Source organism: Pipistrellus hanaki, assembly GCF_964339955.1.
Source record: "Pipistrellus hanaki genome assembly, chromosome: 3".
In the NCBI taxonomy this organism is placed as follows: domain Eukaryota; kingdom Metazoa; phylum Chordata; class Mammalia; order Chiroptera; family Vespertilionidae; genus Pipistrellus; species Pipistrellus hanaki.
The window spans coordinates 144,346,500-144,367,492 of NC_140505.1; the positions used below are offsets into that span (position 1 = coordinate 144,346,500).

General features: G+C 54.2%; 2 protein-coding genes across 3 annotated transcripts; one reads left to right on the forward strand and one right to left on the reverse strand.

Annotated features, from left to right (window-relative positions):
* Positions 1–4,180: 4,180 nt before the first annotated feature.
* On the forward strand, positions 4,181–7,353 carry C1QL4 (complement C1q like 4). The gene is made up of 2 exons (XM_084879621.1): positions 4,181–4,932; positions 6,667–7,353. Exons 1-2 carry the CDS (start codon positions 4,396–4,398, stop codon positions 6,844–6,846), a joined length of 717 nt encoding a protein of 238 aa, XP_084735747.1. The 5' UTR covers positions 4,181–4,395; the 3' UTR covers positions 6,847–7,353.
* Positions 7,354–8,004: 651 nt separating this feature from the next.
* On the reverse strand, positions 8,005–14,950 carry TROAP (trophinin associated protein). Of its 2 annotated transcripts, none has more exons than XM_084877630.1 (14): positions 14,467–14,950; positions 14,183–14,369; positions 13,326–13,483; positions 13,104–13,241; positions 12,821–12,903; positions 12,254–12,306; positions 11,685–11,806; positions 10,618–10,734; positions 10,429–10,512; positions 10,285–10,314; positions 9,904–10,038; positions 8,813–9,743; positions 8,368–8,561; positions 8,005–8,185 (listed from the first exon to the last, which is right to left on the reverse strand). In XM_084877630.1, the coding sequence occupies exons 1-14, from the start codon at positions 14,608–14,610 to the stop codon at positions 8,138–8,140; spliced, it is 2,424 nt and encodes an 807-aa protein (XP_084733756.1). In that variant the 5' UTR covers positions 14,611–14,950; the 3' UTR covers positions 8,005–8,137. The 2 variants fall into 2 exon arrangements, with proteins under 2 accessions (XP_084733756.1, XP_084733755.1); XM_084877629.1 differs by having other exon boundaries at positions 10,285–10,344.
* Between the last annotated feature and the right edge of the window lie 6,043 nt (positions 14,951–20,993).

A 20,993-nucleotide genomic window follows, 5' to 3' on the forward strand; every position in this document is an offset into this window, starting at 1 on the left:
TGTCAGTGCTGCAACTTATGGGCTATCTAGGACAAGCCATTTCTCCTTTCTGGACCTCAGTTTCCTCATCTGTAAAATGGAAACAACATATTCACCTCTCAGCGTCCTGCGAGGATGCAGTGAGAACTTGCCTGTAAAAGCCCCAACACACAGGAAACACTCAATAATGTCTTTTCCCCTTCTATGCTAACAGGCAGGCAATGTTCCTTTCTCTTCTTGTCAAGGGTCTAGTACCAGGCAGCCCAAGCCGCTTCCAATCCTGTGTCATCTTAGATGTGGGAGCTGAAAGCCAGAGCGTGTGCATGGGGTGGGGAGGGAGGAGAACCACATCATGGATGACTCTAAAAGGTGAGGAAGGAAAGAGTGCTTCCTTAGATCTTATTGTAACATCAGCCAGCTGGTTCCTCTCCTCTTACAGATAAGGAAACTGAGGCTTGAGGAGGTTACACTGCAATGACAAGAGCTGATTACACTGCCAGAATCTTCCCTCCCATGTGCCCTTTATTGCTCATCTCCTCACCCCCTTTGTTCCCCTGGAGGGCATGGGGATCAGTGATTAGGAGTGTGGGAAAGGGAACAGAAAGAGAGAACCTTCAAGAAGCCAGGACCTTTCTGCTAGACTTCATAAAATTTTAACATGAAAACTTCCACAGAGTAGAAGGCACATATTACATTCAAATAATATGCTAATCACATGCTAATCAAAAGTCTGGTCCTCAGAACTCTGAGGCACACCTGGCTGTAAGCCCTGGGGGAAATTCTTGAGAGACCCCTGGGTTCCAGGGCGGGACCAGTGGGGAGGAGCTCCCTTTAGGGTGAGGTTATGGAGTTAGGATTCATATTAGGACTGGAAAGGAGTTGGGTGTATAATTTGGGTCTAGGGTCAGGATTAGTGCAGAGTCAGGGTGGAGGTTAAGGCAAGATTCAGGCTAGACTGTGCTTTTATAGAGGGAGCCCGGGAACTCCTTCAGGCTTCCTCTCTCCTCTTCTCCCCCATCAGCCTCGTCCCCACCTCCCCTGCTCCTTCTATGTCCTGTAGCACAGCCTTCTCTGCCTACCCCCCTTCCCAGCCATATCACCTCCCTGGAGCCTCTAGTTTGGTTCCCCAAAAGCTCTGGGGAAATAACCCCAGGTCCCAGCCTGGGCCCCAGAATTTCCTCTTGAACCCAGACACTTGGCTTTTGGCCTCAGGAGCACTGGCCTTGACCCTCCCCAGATCCCTCCTTGTGACAGCTGCAGGGGAAGAAATAAGGACCTAGTGAGCTGGCGGCTTCATTCCGGAGGAGCGTGGGGAAAGAGCAACAGAACATGAATAAATTCATGGAGCTGGCCCCTCCGCTCCCTGTGAGCCAAGCCTGCTCCTCCCGCCACACACACCCGCTACCGCCTGCAGCCTGCCGGTCAACGCAGCGGCTCGTAGCCTGGGCTGGGGATGGGCGGAGGAGGGGAGCTCCAGGGAAAAGAGGGCTGCGGTGAGGGGCTCCAAAAGAGGGTCGTGGTGGGTCGAGTGGGGAGGGGAGCAGGGCTGAGCAAAGACTGCCTCAGGTGAGTGGAGGGAGTGGGGAGGAGAAAGGAGAGGAGTGGCAGGACCTGGGGTCGATGGGGCTTGAGGATCAGGCCAGAGAGGCTGATGTGAGCCCTGACCTGCTCTCTTCTCTCTGACCCATCCATCATCCAGCCTGGGGGAGCAGATCTGGATTTAGACATGCAGGCCCCGACATGGCCCTCAGCCACCCCCTACCCCACCCCCACCCCCAGGAAGACAAATGGCCACAAAGACCTTGAATAAAATTTGTATTTATGGTTGGAGGAGGAGGCCCCTCCCCCACTGACTGCCAATTCTCTCTCTCCCAACCCTCTCAGGCATGCAGGGGCCTCCCTCCACACAGGCCCACCCTCAGCAACCTCTTCTTCCCTTACATTCTGGGCTGGGGGAGGCAGGAAAGAGGTACGGTAAAGAAGAAATGTGGATATCACCTTCTCCCAATACTCACGCCTGGTGTGCTCTGTGCCCTCCATTTTACACATCACTTTCCTATACATCACAGTCCTGGCCTATCCCGGACTCTAGGAAGTCCTCTGCAGCTGCCCACCTTCAGGGTCTTCAAACATCCCCACTTTGCCAGTCTTAGAGCCTCTTCTCCATGCCTCTGGGGTCCCTGTAAGCAAGTAATTTCCCCCAGAAGGGCCGGCCCTCAGGAGGAATGCAGCCACTAGCCTCTTCCCTGGACTCTGACCCCTCTCAGAGAGGAGCTACCCAAGCTGAGTGCCAGATACAGTCATCTCTCACAGGAGGCTGTCTAGAACTTAATCTGCATTTTGGTTACGTATGTTAATTTGTAAAACCAGCTTCCAACCCCTCCTCCAAACATTTATTATGTGGGGTCCAACTTCTCCGGCTTTCTATCTAACCACAGACCTGTGAGGAAGGGGGAAGGAAGGTGGAGGGGATCCTAGGGCTGGACAAAAATCGGGGACTAGGCAGGGCTGGAACTAGGCTGGGCTGGACAGGGGAAGGGACAAGAGCTGCCTGCTGACCCTTCTCCCCCGTGGACTCCACTCCTCCGAGACGGGAGAGACGGCATTCAGAGGGTCCCACATTTAAGGACTAAAAGGAAGACAAATACAAAACCTCTCTTCACATAGCCCTCACAACACACACACCAGGACAAAACAATCCGCAACCCCAACTCACCCGGGGACACACAAGGCCAGGGTCCCGTGGCTACATCCCCGTCCACACCTGCCAGCGACGGTCACAATGCACAGGCCCGCAGCCTACCCCTCTGCTGAGGGCCCGCCCCGCCCCCACGTCTTCCCCACCGTTGATATGTCACATTGGAGTCCAAACACGGACCTGGGTGTCTCTCTGCAGCGCACCATTTACATTTCTCTCTCGATCTGTCAACCTGTCTCGGCTCCTGTCTCTCTCTCTCCCTCCCCGTCTCTGTCTCTCCCTCTCCCCCTCTGGGGCTGTCAGTTAGTCTCTTTTCCAAGCTTTGTCTCTGTCTCTGCGTCTCTATCTGGCTTTCTGTCTCTTTGATTTCTGTCGCTCCTCCTGCCTTCTTGTCAGATTCCTGCTGGCTTCCACAGGCTCCTCCGTTTTCTGTTTTCTCATTCTCTCTTTGCGGCTCTGTGCTCCCAGTGCTGGGGGGTCGAGGGCACCGTGCCAGGAGATGTGCCTTTTCTAGTTCAAAACAAAATGTACCGTTGAATCCTTTACCACATGATATTTGGTTATGGGTACTGGGGGGTATGGGGTGGTGAATTTCTTTCCCCCCTCACCCCTTTGCTCGTTTGTTTGCTTACTATATTTTATTTTAATTTTTCTTTATTTTTTTCTTGGGGGCAGGTGGCTCTTTTTAGCTCAGGAATCCACCTGTCTTTTCTTCGTGTATCTTGTGTATCTCGACCCTTTTTTATCCCATCGCTATTTTCTGGCTTCCTCTGGGCTCCGGGAATACCCATCTCGGGGTAGAGGGTGAAAGTGAGGATAGGTGGGAACAGTGACCCCGTGCAGAATCGCCGGGAGCCGGGCATCCACCGTGAGGCGGGGGCCGCGGGCGGGGGCCGCTGCCTGCCCCGCCCCCGCGTTTCCCGCTCTGGGCGCCAGGGGTCGCTCCGCCCCGGGCCGCTCACAGCGGCTCCCGGCGCCAGGCTGCTCACACCACAGTCCCTGCCGCCCCGGGAGGGAGCAGAGGAAGGTTAGAGACGCAGACAGGGAGCCCGTTCCCGGAGGGACACGCGGGGCCAGGGCTCCAGCAGGGGCTGCGGCCGCGGCTCGGGGAGGAAGGCGGGTCAGTGCTCGCCAAGAGGTAGAGAGAGCGCAAACCTAGGAGGAGATCGTGTCCGGTGGGTGCCGCCCCCGGCGCAGAGCCCGGGACGTCCAGAGCGCGGAGAGCAGTCCCCTCTCCGGCCGGGAGAGATCCGTCCGGGTGGCCTGGGACCTCGGCTCCGCCATCCCTGAGGAAGAAGCTGTCCGGATAGCGAGCATCCTAGACCTGTAAGAGGCCAGCTGTCCGAGAAGCCGCAGATGCCAGGCTCCCGGGAGCGATAGGCTGAGCAGGGGGTGAACAGAGGACCCCCGGCGCTGAACCGTCCGGAGCTGCCCCTGCCCCAGCCCACGCGGGACCTTCGCCTGCCTCGCCGGAAGGTTTGGGGAGCCGCACCGCGGAGGCGGGAGCCCGCAGGGGCGGGAGGGGGGCTTCGGGCGCAGCTGCCAGGGGGTCCCGACCCAGGCGCGAGCCCGGCCACCGGCCGGTTCGGGGGGGCCCTCCAAGAGCCCCGAGCCTCTCCGACGCCATTGCGCCCAAGAGCGAGGAGGACCTGCTGGCCCTGGCGGCGTCGCGTCTGAGCCGCCGCAAGCGGGTGGCGGGCGCGGCCGTCGGGGTGGCCATGGTGCTGCTGCTGCTGGTGGCCATCCCGCTGCTGGTGCACAGCTCCCGCGGGCCGGCGCACTACGAGATGCTGGGTCGCTGTCGCATGGTGTGCGACCCGCACGGGGCTCGGGGCCCCGGACCCGACGGCGCGCCGGTCTCCGCGCCCCCCTTCCCGCCGGGCTCCAAGGGAGAGGTGGGCCGGCGCGGGAGGGCGGGTCTTCGAGGGCCCCCGGGGCCACCAGGGCCCAGAGGGCCTCCGGGAGAGCCGGGCAGGCCAGGCCCCCCAGGCCCCCCTGGCCCAGGCCCCGGCGGGGTGGCGCTCCCTGCCGGCTACGTGCCTCGCATCGCCTTCTACGCGGGCCTGCGGCGGCCGCACGAGGGCTACGAGGTGCTGCGCTTCGACGACGTGGTGACCAACGTGGGCAACGCTTACGAGGCGGCCAGCGGCAAGTTCACCTGCCCCATGCCCGGCGTCTACTTCTTCGCGTACCATGTGCTCATGCGCGGCGGCGACGGCACCAGCATGTGGGCAGACCTGATGAAGAACGGGCAGGTGAGATGCCCCCTCACCCACCGCCTCAGATTCGCCAAGCAGCTTTCTTAAATCTCCCTGCACTCTCATCACACAGCCCATCCCCTTCTCCAGGAATGCCAGGCTGCCAGGTCCCGGGCAGTGCTCAGTAGGCAGGTGTTCCCATGGGGGGCATTCAGCTTGGATTTTTTTAAAGGAAAGAGTAAAAAGGAAGGAAAATCCTGGCTCACTTACCATCAGCTCTATGGCTGGTCCCAGGGCCTAGGGCCAACTACACCCGGCTAATACTGAGTCAGTGGTCAGAGGCAAGAAATGGTATATTAGCCAAGGGACCAGCCAGGCAGCGTGAAGGAACGGATTTGGAGAAGGAAAAAGGCAAAGGACGGGTTTGGAGGAGGAGAGGCAAAGCGGAGAAGGGAGGACCTGGCCCGGTAGGCCACACATCCTCCCTGGCAACCTCTGGCCTCCGGGTCCTGCGGCTCCCTGTCCCTGTGGTCAGAGCCAGAGTCACTGCCGCCTTGGCTGAGCTCGAGGCCTCAGGCGTAGGGGTTTGTATAGGCGCCTGGGCGCAAGGTGGAGACTTAGCGGTGACCTCTGAATGCTCCCTCCCGCCACACGCTGGGAGTGGGGGGTGTCCTGCTGCATCAGGCCTGCTCATCCTGGCTGTGGGAAAGCCCCTCCTGCTGCAAGGCCCGCAGGCTCTGCACTGGGGTCTCCTCCCAGCAGGGTCGCCCGGGAACCCAGGGAAAGGGAGTGAGAGTGTACGTGTGTCTGTCTGTATGAGACAGATTATGTGTGCAAGTGAGTGTGTATTGATCTGAGTGTGTCTTTGGGTGCTTGGGCTGGTGCAAAGGTGTGAACAAAGAGCCTGTCTATTTGCATGTGGCCCTGAGTAGGTGTGTGGTCTCTGCAGCGGCGGAGGGAGTGTCTGTGAGGGGGGGGAGAGGCAGTGTGTATGTAGAGTGTGCCGGTTTCTGAGGGGGCCAGGGCTGCGTGGCTCCCACTCAGAATTGCACTGCACGGGCGCTGCGGGCCCTGAGGACAGTAAATAGTGATTAGAATAATGATAAATAATTAATGAGTTAATAACCAGCCCCTGCGGGATAGGAAGAGGGGGGTTCGTGGCGGGGCTGGCAGCTGGAGGTGAACAGCAGCAACAGGGAGACCAGCAAGGAGGAGGGGCTACCTGATGGGGAAGAAGGCGACCCCTCTGGGTGCGCTAGAGGGAACTAAGGGGGAAGGGGCACCCCAAGGCATGAATGCATCATTGCACCTTCCCATTTAAGGCCCGCACCCTGCACCCTTGATATGCATGGACACACCTGTGTCCTAACGCTTGGGGATAGGAATGCAAGTTTAGGAGGCCAGAGGGGGTTCAGAATCTTAGAAATTACCCTAGAAATTACAGAGTAATTTTATTTCTTACACGATGATAATAATAGCAAGGCCCTATAGCATTTTCTATGTGCAAAGCACTGTTCTAATACACTTTACATGTAGTAACTATTTGGGGTAGGCTCTATTATTACCTTCACCTTACGCTCAAATTGAGGACCAGAGAAGGTGTGAGACCTGCCAGAGTCACACAGCTAGTGAGACTCGTGCCTGAGAAGCTCTGCGGTCTCCTGGCCTCTCCTTGCCCACCCCAGCCCCTGCCCCAGCTTTCCCAGGCCCCGCTGCACTTACTCCGCCCGGCCCCGCTCACCCCCCAGCTCCGCAAAGGGAGTGAGGGGTTGTTCTGCCCTCTCTCCGTAGGTCCGGGCCAGCGCCATTGCCCAGGATGCAGACCAGAACTACGACTACGCCAGCAACAGCGTCATCCTGCACCTGGACGTGGGCGACGAGGTCTTCATCAAGCTGGACGGCGGGAAGGTGCACGGCGGGAACACCAACAAGTACAGCACTTTCTCTGGCTTCATCATCTACCCGGACTGAGCCGGCCCCTCCTCTACCCCCTCGCTCGCCCTTTGTCTCCTCTTCCCTCCTCGCCCACCTTCAGTTGGCCCCACCCACGGTGCCACCCATCCTTTGAGAGCCTGGCTGTGGGGTGGACCTGCCTGCTCCCGGAGGAGGCCTTGCTGGGCAGTCTCTCTCGGTGCTTCCAGGACACAGTGGCCGGGGAGCGGACCACCGCATCCTGCGGAAGCCAGTCTGAGAAGGGTGGGCGGAGGCTGTGGCCCTCTCTCCCGCTGGGAGCTGGGGAACAGCCTCACTAGCCAGACCTGGCATTGTAGGAGGGGAACAGAGAGAGAGGTTCATCGAGGTGGGAGATGTTGGGACTGGGGTAGGCACTGGTCCTCTGTCATGAAACCTCTCTGGCCATCCCCCCTTTCTCAGGCTCCAGGCTCCTGCCTTGGCAGCCTTCTTGTGAACGGGAGGAACCAGTGAGTTCTTTCCTCGCATTTAAAGTCCATTCTGTACAGTCCCCATGTCACCTCCATCTGGGCTGCTGTTGCCTCTTCCAATAAAGTGACATTAGAGAATGTGTGTGCCTCTTAACTGGTGCACAGAGTGGGGACAGAGGGCTGACCCTTACCCACACTCCTCTCACCCACCCACCCTGCCTGAGGCAAAAGCTTGGTTCTTCCCCGCAAGCCCGCCTCTGGAGAAAGGGCTTAGCCCAGGGCTTCCGCTGTGAGGTGGGAAGGGGGAGGGGAGCAGCAGGAGCTTCAGGAGAGCTTCCGGCCTCACCCGAGGGAGACACCAACCAGTGACACCAACCAGGTGGCAAGGATATGGGTCTAGTGTTCGGTGTTCTGCCTGATGCAGGGAAGGTTGGTTCTAAGGGGATCTCTAGGGGATGAAGACGTGGCTGGTGGCTCCTGGAAGTGGCACTGATCTTAAGAACCAGGGAGACAAACAGGTGACCGAAGGGGACAATGAGTGCTGCCGCCACACTCACAGAGCTTGCTGAGAGGGTGGGGTGAACAAGAGTGGGATGATTTCTTCCCTTCAGGACAGACCTAAGGTGAGGGAGCCGGGGATCCTGGCAGCCCAGAGCTGGCTCTAAGCTGGAGGACACTGCCACCACGTGGGCAACTGGAGAGCAACAGCAGGTGCTGGCCCCAGTCAGGCCAGCGGGAGACACTCAGAACGCTTTAGAAACTTTATTGAAGGATAAAAGGGTGTCCACTGCCAGACTCCCAATCCCATAGGGTGGTCCAACAATAAATAAGGGCTAAAAGGAAGGGTCAAGACAGGGCAGGAACGGGTGGAAGTGGGCGCCTCATGTCGGAGAGTCCGGAGCGGCTGCAGCACCAATTGGAATAAAACACTGGAGAGAGAGAGAGAGACATTGTCACAGCCCGGCCATCCTTGAACTGAGCCAACGCTCCCCAATAATCTTCACAAAGGAGCCAACATTGGCCCCTTTGCTCTGCTTCCTACTTCCCACAGGCCGGCTGTGCAGGCACAGCCTGGCTGTGGACGGGGTGGGGGGGGGGTGGGGGGGCTCACCAGGGCATCCTGCCAGTCCAGTAACTTGGCCACAGGGTTGGTGCAGACACGAGAGGGGCCTGCGGGAGGGGCTCGGCTGGTGTAGAAGGCACACTCGTCATCCAGGCGCACCTCATGGAAGCAGTGGATGGCGGTCAGGCATGCTTTGAGGCGCTGCCTCAGGGCCAGGGTTCGAGGAGCCAGACTGCTAGGGCCTTGGGGGGTCCATGGGCCAGAGTTCAGGGTGGGCTCTGGAGTTCCTTACTCTCACCTTATATTGCCCTCTCTCGATCCCCCACCAAGAGGCAAGCCAATTAGGAGCACAGGACTGGAGCCCAGCCCCTCCCACTTCCGGAAGGAGAGCCAGGCTGGGCAAGGTAGGTGGAAGCAAGCAAGCCCGGGGTCACCTGCTCCCAGCGAGATGAGGACCTCCTTTGTTCACAGACCCTTCCAACCAACCACTTACCTGCCTGGCCCGTCAGGGGCCTCAGAGACTGGAGTGAGTGGACAGTGGGGCTGGCACAAAGTGGGCGTTGAGAGGAGATCACACTGGTGGTCTGAGCTGGAGCCCATTGACTGCAGCAGGACTGTGGACTAGACCCTGGACCCCGAGGTTCCAGAGGGCAGAGCTCTGATGCCTCTGCCTCTGCCCGAGGGGAGGGCTCTGGAAGTCCGGTCTGCCCCTGGGCGCAGGCCTGAACGGGTCCAGGCTCCAAGGGAGGGCGAGCCTCAGACACCTCAGGCTGTTTCTGGGTGGTAGGCTCCGGGACCTCAGGCTGTTTCTGGGGGATGGGCTCCGGGACCTCAGGCTGTTTCTGGGTGGTAGGCTCCGGGACCTCAGGCTGTTTCTGGGGGGTGGGCTCCGGGACCTCAGGCTGTTTCTGGGTGGTAGGCTCCGGGACCTCAGGCTGTTTCTGAGCGGTAGGCTCCGGGACCTCAGGCTGTTTCTGGGTGGTAGGCTCCGGGACCTCAGGCTGTTTCTGGGTGGTAGGCTCCGGGACCTCAGGCTGTCTCTGGGCGGTAGGCTCCGGGACCTCAGGCTGTTTCTGGGTGGTAGGCTCCGGGATCTCAGGCTCCCTCCTGAGGCAGGGCTCTGGGGGGCCTGGCTCTGCCGGAGGGCAGGGCTGAGCTGCCCCAGGTTCTGCTCCAGGGCCCAGCTGCGGTTCCCCACACTCCTCTGGAAGGCAGGGCATTGGCAGTCCAGAGTGCTGTAACAGTTCAGGAGGGCGGAAAGCCCCAGAATCCTGCTCTGGGGCATTCGGAGTTCTAGGAATCTCTGCCAGCAGGGACTGAAGTTCAGCCATATCCAGAGAGGAGCCTCCGTTAGGGGGGGCACACTTGCTCCCTGCCAGCCCATCTACCTCCTGTTGCAAAAGCTGCTTCAGGATATTGATGCGCTGTGTGTGGGAGAGAACACCCCAGTGTGATGTCAGGATGAGGGTTCAAGTCTCTGCCCACACCCTCCTATTCCCATACCCCCCTTCGCCTCCCCTTTCTCCCTTCCCCAGCCCTGTCCCTGCCCATCAGGCATCCAAGCTGTTGCCCACAAAGACCCACCTGCATCTTCAGCTCTTGGAGGTTGGGGGTTCTACTAGGTTGGGGTCCATGAGGCGTTGCTGCAGGTGGTTTTCCAGGGCCCTCCTGTAACCTTCTACAACTCTCCTGGTCGAACAGCCGGACTGCAATCTGCTCCTGCCACATGGGAAGAGAGAGGGGCCCTGAGAGGAAGCCTGGTAGGGACAGAAAGACCCGCCTGAGTCCCGCCCCCATGAGGAAGGGGTCAGGTTTCTAACTGAGAGGCCCTAGACTGAGATTAGGAGGGGCAGCAGAGAAGCAGGGAGAGGTAGGTCGCCTTTCCAGAGAGCCCACCTGCCACAAACTGTCAGCCCCACAGGACAGAGTGAGGGGTTTCAGCACGGGAAGGCCGTGGGCACTTACCCAGGGCAGAGCAGGCTCCTCAGGGCAAGACTGAGGAGAGAGGCCACTCAAACATGGAGCCTGGGACAGAAGTGAGATATCATAACTCTTCCTATACCCATCCATTCCCTTCCTCTACCAGCCACCTCCCCTGCCCCCTCTTACCTGCTGAGCTTTGGGGGCCGATGGGATGGGTGTGAACTGGGTTTTGGGGCGAATGGCAAGACGCCGCAACACTGAATATGAGGGCTGGGGAGAGAGGAGTTGGCTGAGCAGTGACAAAGCCTAGACCTAGAGGGGTCCCAGCCAGACTGCTCTGCCCCTGCCCAGCCCCGAGGAGCTGTGGCCACGAACCGGAGCTGAGGAGCCGGGGGAGGGAACACGCTTGGCCAATCCGAAGGGGGATGGACGGGGCACGGATGGTAGCAGCACAGGCCCAGGGGAGGGCATCGGGTGGCAGTCACGGCTGTCCTGTGGGGAGGAACAAGGTGGAAGAGTGATCCCTCCTTCCTTGCCTTCCTCAGTCTTGCCAGCCAGCGTGATTCTTTTAAGACTTAATCAAATCATGTTGCTCCCTTGTTCATTCCCTCTCCCCATGGCTTTCCACTCATTCCAAGTAAAATCCAAGGTCTTGCCCTGGTTTGTGAATCCTTCCCCAGTCCAATCCCAAAATTGCTCTAACCTCACTTCCTGTCATTCTTCTTCCTCACTTCAGAATTGCCGGTCTCCTTTTCTCACTGATCCTTAAATAAACTAGGCATATTTCCTCCTTAGCGCCATTGCATCTGCAGTTCTCCTCCCAAATATCTGGATGGCTTATTCCCTTAGCTCCTCTGGTCTTCACTTAAATGTCATCTTCTCAATAAGACCCCCTGACCAATCAATTTGAATTTGTAATATCACCTCCCCACTTCCGTGCCTTATTTAATTACAGAGAACTTATCACCATCTGATACACTATATATTTTACAATGTGTTTACTTTTTGCCTCCCCTTTGTAGAATGTGAATTTATTTGCTACTGTATATCCAGAACCTAGAACAGTGCTTAGCACACAGTAGCTTCTCAATTCATACTGTGATGGGAATGAATGAATGGGAATGAATGGGCTGACAAGTGTCAGATCTCTCAGCTCTGTTCCGATGGTGATACAAATGGGCTGACAAGTGTCAGATCTCTCAGCTCTGTTCCGATGGTGAGAGGTGTGACCTCTCACCTCCAGGCCCAGACACCTGGTAAACAGAGGCCAGTCCCTCTCAGTGAGGGCGTGGGCTCATCAGGAGCAAACCCAGATCCAATTAACATCGGAAGCCCAGGACTACCTGGCTATACCCACAATCCTCAGCGTTGGCTGCTGCTGGGGAATTTCCCCAGGCCTCTCCCCTGCCCCACTTCCCCTATCCCCAAGGGACCCATCTCACCTTGGTGTGGGTTAGCTCCCGGCTCTCTCTTAATGGAACCCACTGGGCCGGACCAGGAGGGCCCCTTCCTTCTTCATCTGAGCGAGTGACTACTTCGTGTTCTCCTTCCAGGACAGAGGAAGCTAAGAGGAGATAGAAAATTTCTGTAGAACCTGGAACACCTACCAGAGTTTGGCAAGGGCTTTGCAACCTCAAAAGAGGGTATATCAGTTTGACAGCCCTCACTGCCCCATCAAGGGTGGAGATCCATCTAATACCTCAGTAATCACTTACTAATCTGAATACCCTGAGTGGGCTCCAGAGGTGCTGATGGCTTTTAGGAGCTGAGGATAAAGTAGTGAGTGGAAGGCAATTCTTGTAGGAAGTGGGAGGAAGAGGGTAGGGACCACATCCCTTGACGAAAGTGCAACTGGGCCAACCTCTGGCCTATCAAGAAGGTCTCTTCCTCTCCAGCTCCTTCTGATCTGGCCTTGCCCCTTTCCCCCCAGCCCACTGAGCTTTTCCCTCTGGATCCCCACTGCAGACAGCCCACTTGCCCCAGTTCTCTCCCCATGGCCAGACACACTCACCAGGATGGACTTGGGTCTCCAGGTGCAATCCCGAGGCCTGGCTCACTGCAGTCCTGATGACAATAAGGGCAGCATCTAGAAGTCACTGGGTATCAAGTATGAGCTGGGCACTGTGCTAACTGCTGTACAAACATCAGCTCATGTAATTCTCACCACAACTTCTAATGCTGGCACAAACATTATCCTCATTTGACAGATTAAAAAAAAAAAATTGAAGCGTGGAGATTAAGGCAAGCTTGCACAACTAGCAAGTTTGCTAAGAGTCAGGAATCAAACCCAGATTCCATTTATTGCCACAATCTGTGCTTGAGCCACTAATCAAAGAGATAGCGCCTCTTATTTTCGTACCCTTCCTCCCCCACAACCGGAAGGAACTGATGTCCTACTGAAGCCTGGCTGACAAGGCCTGAATCCTGTTCCAAGGGCTCACCTGGGCAGTCACCTCCACCTCCCCCTTCCCCTCCTGGGTTGGCGGGAAGTCCTAAAACTACTGGAAAACCCTTGCTCTGAGGGATCCCTGTACGGAGCATTGGATCATCCTTTTCCAAATGACCGCCTCCTTCTCACCGGCTGCTGCCACCTGTCTCTCTTTTTAGCTCCTGGAAGCCGGGGCGAGTAGAGGAGTGAAAGGAAGGTCCTGAAGGTGGATTCTGACCCATAAAAGCAAAAGAGAAAAAGCGTAGTCAGAGGTGAGCCCCAAACCTCAGGCTTCACCAGAAGCCCCATTGGCCTCCACAGACCCCTCCCCCTCCCCTGGGTCATCACGAGATGCCTTCTCTCCCAAGGCCAGCCATGTCCCCTGGAAGGAGCTCCCAGAAACACTGAGGATCAGCCCCCCACGGGCACTCACCACGGCCTCTAGCTTCTGGGGGCACAAGGTCCAGCTGCGGGGTCCTGGTCCCTCTAGCCTCGAAAAGCAGGAAGCCCTGGCAGGGTCCAGTCGGGTTTGGGGGGTTCTGGGAGCCAAATATGCAGAGGCCCGGGCACCCTGGGAATCCCAAAAGAGGCCGTCAGCTCAGGAATCCCTCCTCAGTCCCCCCCAGCCTGACCTCATCGTATTCCGTCTCATTACCTGGCCCCTCCGGATGGTGCCTCCCTGGCTCTCTCGAACCAGTACCCTCTGAGCCAGGCTGGGCTGGCGCCCCAGGCGACAGCTCTTCACCCCCTCACCTGACAGGATGGTAGCCAGGGCCTCAGGGTCAGCCACAAACTCTATGGCCCCTGGAATCTCTGTAAAGGGAGAGAATGAAAGGTGACATGGGAAAGGAAGAGGGAAAGCTAAGAGGGGCCAGGCACCCTAGTGTAGCCCCCTGGAGGTGCAGCAGTAAGCCAGAGACTCATATGATAGGGCTCAACTCACCAAATGTTCACAGACTTTATGTAAGACATCCTTGGGGCTCAGAGATGAATAAGACAAAGCCCATTCTCAAAAAACTATCATCAAACTATAGAGAGGTAACAGATTCAAGCCAAAGCATGGACATGCGCGCTGGCCTGGTAGCTCAGTTGGTTAGTGTCATCCCGATACAGCAAGGTTCAGGTCCTATCCCCAGTCGGGGCGCTGACAAGAATCAACCCCTGAGTGCATAAATAAGTGGGACAACAAATCGATGTTTCTCTCTCCTCCCCTTCCTCTCTCTAAAGTTCAAAAGCCAAAAACCAATTATGGACATGTTAGAGTATAGCAAAGTATTAGCACACAGAGCACTTGATTGTGACTAGAGAGCTGGAAAAGGCTTTAGAAGAGATGACATTTTGCTGAAGGAAGGAGCGGGTTTCTAAGAGCAGAGAGCTTTCCAGGAGCAGGGACTAGGAAGGACTCTCTCTATATATATAGCAGGAGACTGGAGCAGTGCAAATCCCCCAAACTCCACTACCCCCATCTCATTCTCCCCACCAGGAGACTGTGCTCTAGTTTCCAACAAGTACCTTTCTGGGGAGGGGGCCCAGGCCCCACACTTTGTTCCTTAGGGCTAGGCCTGAGCTCCTCCAATGGTTTCCGAAGCACAGTGCTCCCCACCAATCTCTCTGATTTTTGTGTTTGATGTGTGGCTTTTGGCCTGTGGCCTGCTGAGTCAACAAGGGGACGTTGAGTACTCGACTTCTGCTCCAATCTCTGGGGGAGGGAAGGACACAAAAAAAATCAGCATTGGGGTGCATTGCTGCTGCGTGCTGCCTCCTTGTAGCTATTGTCTTCACCAAGCCCCTCTTACCTTTGGATCTTGGTTCTCCCGCTCCAAGTCGCATGGCTTGGGTGTGGAGAGAGGCGGGCGTCTCTTTGAGCGAACCGGAATCTTGCTCGGGGTGGGTGATACACCCCGGAGGAGAGGATCCTTCTTGGTTTGGAAGGTGGTCATGACGGCTACAATTGAAATGGGGAAGAAAGGCAGGACGAGGAATCAAAGGTCAGACAGCATGGGCACTGGTGCGGTGCTCACACTCCTGATACTTCCACCTTCGCTCAAATGCCTGAGCCCAGAAGACAGGGCGCCTGCAAGGCCGGCACTTCTGGGTGCCCCTTCCAGACACCCTGCGCCTATTCTTCCGCCCCAGGACCCCGAGCTGCCTCTCCTCCTTAAAAACCTCCAAGATCCCCGTGCCACAGCTTCCCCGGAACCCCTCAGGGTCGCCCCCTCTTCTTCGCTTTTTCCCTGACTTGGCTTCTGGGGCAGCTCCTTCTCCAGTTTGTAAAATACGCCGAGCTCCTGATTGGCTCGTCCGCGCTCCAGGGGGCGCGTGACGCAAGACCCAGCCGTCCAATCTGAAGGCTCCATGGGCGGGACCAGAAATAGGACTAGTAGTCGAACCTCTTTCTAGCTCGTCTCGGCTCAGCCAGCCAATCCGAGAGCGGAGCGCGGGGTGCGGGGCCCGGAGGAAGGGGCGGCCGTTCTGAGGCCGGGAAGTCTGAGCCTTAACGGGTGACCTCGTACTCTCGCGAGGTCTCGGGACTGGTGAGGGCAGGGCCGGCCGTCCGGGCTGGGGCTACCGCTGTGGGCGGCGGCATGGAGGGTCCCCGGACCCCGATGCAGGTCGGAGTGAGGGTCCAGCTTTGGGGGCGCCATTCCAGACACCTAAGAAAACGTTTCCTCAGAGGGGCCTTCCTTGAACCCCTCTACTCATAACCCTCCCTACTCTAAATAGATTTCTTGGTGATGTGCTCTCAAAGAACAGTGTTTGCTTCCTTAGAACATGTCAGGTGCTAATTGTATATTCATGAATGTGGACAAAATAAATTATGTTTATTAAACTCGGTCTCCCCCCATGAGGGGCCTCCATAAGGGTGGTGAGCCTTTATGTGTGGCTTACTATCACATTTCCAATGCCTCGCGTTGTGCCCAGCTTATAACGGTGCTCAATGTTTGTTGAATGAGTCACTAGATGAATAAATAATGGATCACATGAATGCACGGAAAGACAAGAAAGATCTCCGAGAAGAAGTAATATTTGAACTTCCTCTTTAAAAATAGAACATTAGCCGAAACCGGTTTGGCTCAAAGGATAGAGCATCGGCTTGGGGACTGAAGGGTCCCGGGTTCGATTCCGTTCAAGGGCATGTACCTTGGTTGCGGGCATATCCCCAGTAGGGGGTGTGCAAGAGGCAGCTGATCGATGACTCTCTCTCATCGATGTTTCTAACTCTCTATCTCTCTCCCTTCCTCTCTGTACAAAATCAATAAAATATATTTTTAAAAAATAAAATAAAAATAGAACATTATTCATATCAAGCAAATATGAAAGAACATGGAGTGTTCAGAGAATACTGAGTCCTTTAGGGGTAGATGCAACATAGGGAATAAAACTAGAAAGACGATCTGAGCTGAGGGAAAGGGAAGGTCACCTTATTCCACTAACAGGTGCTATCCATGTGCCAAATCCTAAATCCTAACCACAAGCACCGTGTGCCTACTGTGTGTAAGGCCCTTTGCCAGGCATTTGGGGTACCAGAAGGAAGGATGCTTTGAAGGATGGGGAAGCATCAGGATGAGGTTGGCTGCACTGTGTCTTCATGTCCATAAGGTAGTCAGCACAGTGCAGGTTGGTCCTCATCGTCACAAACTTGGAAACTTGAATTTGTCAGGCGACCTAGGGTGGTAGATCTTTGGACTGACTCACTAATCAAATTTGTAAGAGAAATTAAGTGATTTCTTCTGAGTGGTATGCCTTTTGATAACCAAAATATTTATGCCTCGTCTTCGGGGCACCAGCTTCACAGAATCAAGGCACAAGGAGACTGGTTTTATATCAGAAGTCTTTAAAAGAGCCAATACTCAGAATATCGGCCATACCTCTCAGAGCGTACAACCTGTTTTCTTTTAATATATATATATTTTTATTGATTTTTTACAGAGGAAGGGAGAGGGAGAGGAAGAGGGGCAGAGAGCTAGAAACATTGATGAGAGAGAAACATTGATCAGCTGCCTCCTGCACACATCCCACTGGGGATGTGCCCGCAACCAAGGTGCATGCCCTTGACCGGAATCGAATCCAGGACCCTTCAGTCCGCAGGCCAACACTCTATCCCCTGAGCCAAACTGGTTAGGGCATAACCTATTTTCTACACATCAATCAGAGTGGTCTGCTTCTGTTTGTCTTTGCTGGACCTTTCCTACAGAGACTTAAGTTAATCTTCTTATTCAGGTTATAATATAGTGTTGTCATTGATGTACAAGGCCCAGAATCGAACCAGCAACCTTTTGGTGCACAGGACAATGTTCAGTCAACTGAGTCACACTGGCCAGGGCTTTTTCACAAAAAATCTGTTTTTGTGAAATTATATCAAACAGAAAATTTACATGAATAGTACAAAGAGCTTTTTACCTCAACCATTTGAGAGTAAGTTGTCCATATGTTGCCCATCCCTCCCTACCCTGATACATCAGTGTCTATTTCCTGCCACCAAGGACATTCCTCCTTACCCACACACAGCCACCAAACCAGGGAAAGGACATGGGTGCAGTCCTACCCTTCCTAAACCTCAGCCCCCATTTAAGCGCCACCAGTTTTCCAAGTGACGTCTTTTATAGCAAAAGGAGCCAGCCCAAGTAACACGCTGCATTTAGTTGTCATGTCTCTGTAGTCTCCTTCAATCTGCAACAGGGTTTCATTCTTGACTCTCATGACCTTAACCCTTTTGAGGATTACTGTCCATTTTTTTATAGAATGTCCCTCACTTTGGGTTTGTCTGAAATTTCCTTACAATTCCACTCAGGTTACTCATCAGCAGCAGGACAGTCACAGAAATTATCCTGTTTTCTTTCTACTGGGTCCTGCCAGGCTGTGCCTGTTCCCATGTCCCTTTACTCTACTTGGTTAAAGTGGCATCTGCCAGGTTTCTCTACTGTACATTACTCTTTCCTTTTTGTAATTAATAAGTTTTTGTTTTGTTTTTTTGGGGGGGAGACCTTGAGATTATGAAATAGTCCATTCCTCATCATGCTTTCATTTTACTTAATTACATCAGTATGGATTCAAAGTCCCTGTACATTCAGTGAATTATTATCCAATGACTAATATTGTTCATTTTGATACTCGAGTTGTCTGATTTGGTTACCAGGAGTCCTTTCAAGTTGTCTTCTGTATCCTTCAGCATGACTGCGTGGGAGCTAAAACAAATTAATACTTTTCCTCCCACCTTCTAAGTTCTTCTAGCTGGGCTAATAACCAAATTAACAGATTTAACAAGAGAAGAAAAAAATTTTCAATACATGTATGTGCATGAGGAATTCACATAAACATGACATTCCAGACAGTGAAGCAACATTAGGTGTATGTGACATGTTGGACAAAGAAGAAAAGGGAGGAGAGAAACGGGGTCTTCGATTTCAGAAGTGAGAATGGGTGACTTACAGGCTCTGAGGAAGAGCAGAACATGCTTGGCAGGGAAATTCTTGCTGGGCAACTCAGAAACAATGGCACTTGGGATTTCTAGTCTGACAGACTCTGCCTAAGCCCTCTTCTTTAGCATACTTAATTCAAGATAGGCTATTTCGGTTAAGTCGAACATCCTTAGATTTCCTTCCTGAAGTAGGTTTTTCTGACTGAAATTTTGGGGCAGGGAAAGGGAAGATGGTCAAAGTTTCTTTCTGAGTCTTCTATCAATAATAATAAAAGCGTAATATGCAAATCAACCCACTGACCAAACAGCAGAATTACCTTCTGGACAATCTTCCCAACAACCACGCTATGACATGCACTGGCTCCAGGCCAGCCAAGGTAGGTGTGATGCGATTGGTTGGGGGGCCTCCAGCACCCCATGATCGGCCCGCAGAGGGAGGCCCAGGCTACCCTCTGTGCTTCAATCATGGAGCCCCAGCCAGGTGGGCGGGGCCTCCCTCTGCTGGGTGATCAATTGCAGGCCAGCGACGCTGTAGCGGGTATGTGGCCGGCCAGCTATCAGGCCAGTGGTCGCCTGGCAGAGGGAGGCCCAGGCCAGAAGAGCATTCGCACCCCACGCCTGTTGCCTGCAGAGGGAGGCAATGGCGGGGGCGTTAGGGGGATCAGTGCCGCACAGATGGCAAGCAGTGGCAGCAGCTGGGGGGACAAAAACCCCGATAGACCCTGATCACCGGCCAGGCCTAGGGGACCCTACCCAAGGGGTCCCAGATTGCCAGAGGGTGCAGCCTGGGCTGAGGGACATCCCCCCACACACACAAATTTCATGCACTGGGCCTCTAGTTTCATAATAAACAGCTTAAAATCAATATCCCAAAAAGGCAGCTTCAGGGTGGCAAAACTTTGGTCCCCTTCAAATATTCTTTCAGCATTCATCCTTTTTAGTTTTATTTTCTTTCTGGCATAGCAACATGTTTCAGGTTCAATTTATACATTCCCTGCATCAGCTCTGGAATCAGCCATTCCTCCAAGGAGCTCTGGTTCCTTTTTATAGAGGATGTTACTTGAAACCAAGAGCTGGACACTGTGCTCATTGCCATGAGGATATTGCTGCTCCAGGCTCTCTCAGTGGACAGAGCCAAGGAATGCCCTGGCAGGCACACGTGCACACACACACACACCACGTTTACGTTCATTTCTGTGTCTAAATATATTGAAAACCATGAATTCAGGATTGACCTTTACAAGCCATGTTACCGCCCAGCCAGTGTGGCTCAGTGGTTGAGCACCAACCAATGGACCAAGAGGTCACTGGTTTGATTCCTGGTCAGGCCACATCCCTGGTTTTGGGCTCAATCCTGGTTGGGGGCACGCAGGAGGCAGCCGATAGATGTTTCTTTTTTTAAACATTCTTTTATTTATTTATTTATTTATTTATTTATTTATTTTTAATGTATTTTATTGATTTTGTACAGAGAGAAAGGGAGAGAGATAGAGAGTTAGAAACATCGATGAGAGTCATCGATCAGTTGCCTTTTTAAAAAAAATATATTTTATTGATTTTGTACAGAGAGGAAAGGAGAGAGTTAGAAACATCGATGAGAGAGAGTCATCAATCAGCTGCCTCTTGCACACCCCCTACTGGGGATCTGCCCACAACCAAGGTACATGCCCTTGACCGGAATCGAACCTGGGACCCTTCAGTCCCCAAGCCGATGCTCTATCCATTGAGCCAAACCGGTCTCGGCCATTCTTTTATTTTTAAAATATATTTTTGTTGATTTCAGAGAGGAAAGGAGAGGGAGAGAAAGATAGAAACATTAATAGTGAGAGAAAAATCATTGATCGGCTGCCTCCTGCACGCCCCTACTAGGGATCGAGCCCAAACCCAGGCATGTGCCCTTGACCTGAATCGAACCCAGGACCCTTCAGTCCATAGGCCGATGCTCTATCCACAGAGCCAAACCAGCCAGGGCTCACATCACTGTTTCTATCTCTCTAGCCCTCTCCCTTTCTCTCTCTCTAAAAAAATTAATAAGTACATGTAAAATAAATAAATAAATACAAACCATGTTACCTGCTTTGCCCTAATCAAACAGCTCAGTTGGTTAGAATATTATTAACATAAGAAACATTCAAAACTGTATATCATTTTTGTGAGTTTATTTAAGCCAAACTAATGACAATTGCTGGAAAGCAAATCTGAACGAATTGAGAAAATGCTTCAGAAAATGGAAGTTCTGCACCCTGCTCCATTATACACTAGAGGCCTGGTGCATGAAATTCACACGGGGGTGGGGTGGGGTGGGGAGGGGTCCCTCAGCCTGGCCTGCGCCCTCTCACAGTCCGGGAGCCCTCAGGGGTTGCGGTGGGGAGTGGGCCTAAGCCAGCAGTGGGCCATCCCTCTCGCAGTCCAGGACCTCTGGCTCCTTTCCACCCATCTGCTCACTTCTCCTTACAGCTTGGCTTGCTGCTCCTTAGCGCTCCTGCGGAGGCAGGAGAAGCTCCCACCATCGCCACTGTGCTCACTGTGAACCTGGCTTCTGGCTGAGCAGTGCTCCCCCTCACTGACCGCAAGGGGGCAGCTCCTGCATTGAGGTCTGCCCCGGGGTGGTCAGCGCACATCATAGCAATCGGTCATTCTGATTGTTCCACCTTAATGGTTGCTTACTCAACCACTGAGCCATGCCAGCGCTGGCAGATAATACTTCTTTTATATAGATGGACACAGGATAGTTATCAGTTAAGACGGACAGGGGTAATAGTTGTTTTATTTACAATGTATATGTCCAAATGTTAAGTTAAGCATCAGACATAACTTGTAGTGGTTTCTTAGCCCTCTGCTGGTGACATTTATTTTTTCATTTCAAATATTTGAGGCGCCTTTGTCTTAAAAGAGGTAGCAAAG

Coding starts and splice junctions, on each gene's coding strand:
- C1QL4 (XM_084879621.1), top strand. CDS start 4,396: ATGGTGCTGCTGCTGCTGGTGGCCATCCCGCTGCTGGTGCACAGCTCC. Junction 4,933..6,666: donor ACCTGATGAAGAACGGGCAG/GTGAGATGCCCC, acceptor CTCTCTCCGTAG/GTCCGGGCCAGCGCCATTGC.
- TROAP (XM_084877629.1), bottom strand. CDS start 14,610: ATGACCACCTTCCAAACCAAGAAGGATCCTCTCCTCCGGGGTGTATCA. Junction 12,904..13,103: donor CCCAGAAGCTAGAGGCCGTG/GTGAGTGCCCGT, acceptor TTTATGGGTCAG/AATCCACCTTCAGGACCTTC. Junction 8,562..8,812: donor GCCCCTGACGGGCCAGGCAG/GTAAGTGGTTGG, acceptor GGACCCCCCAAG/GCCCTAGCAGTCTGGCTCCT.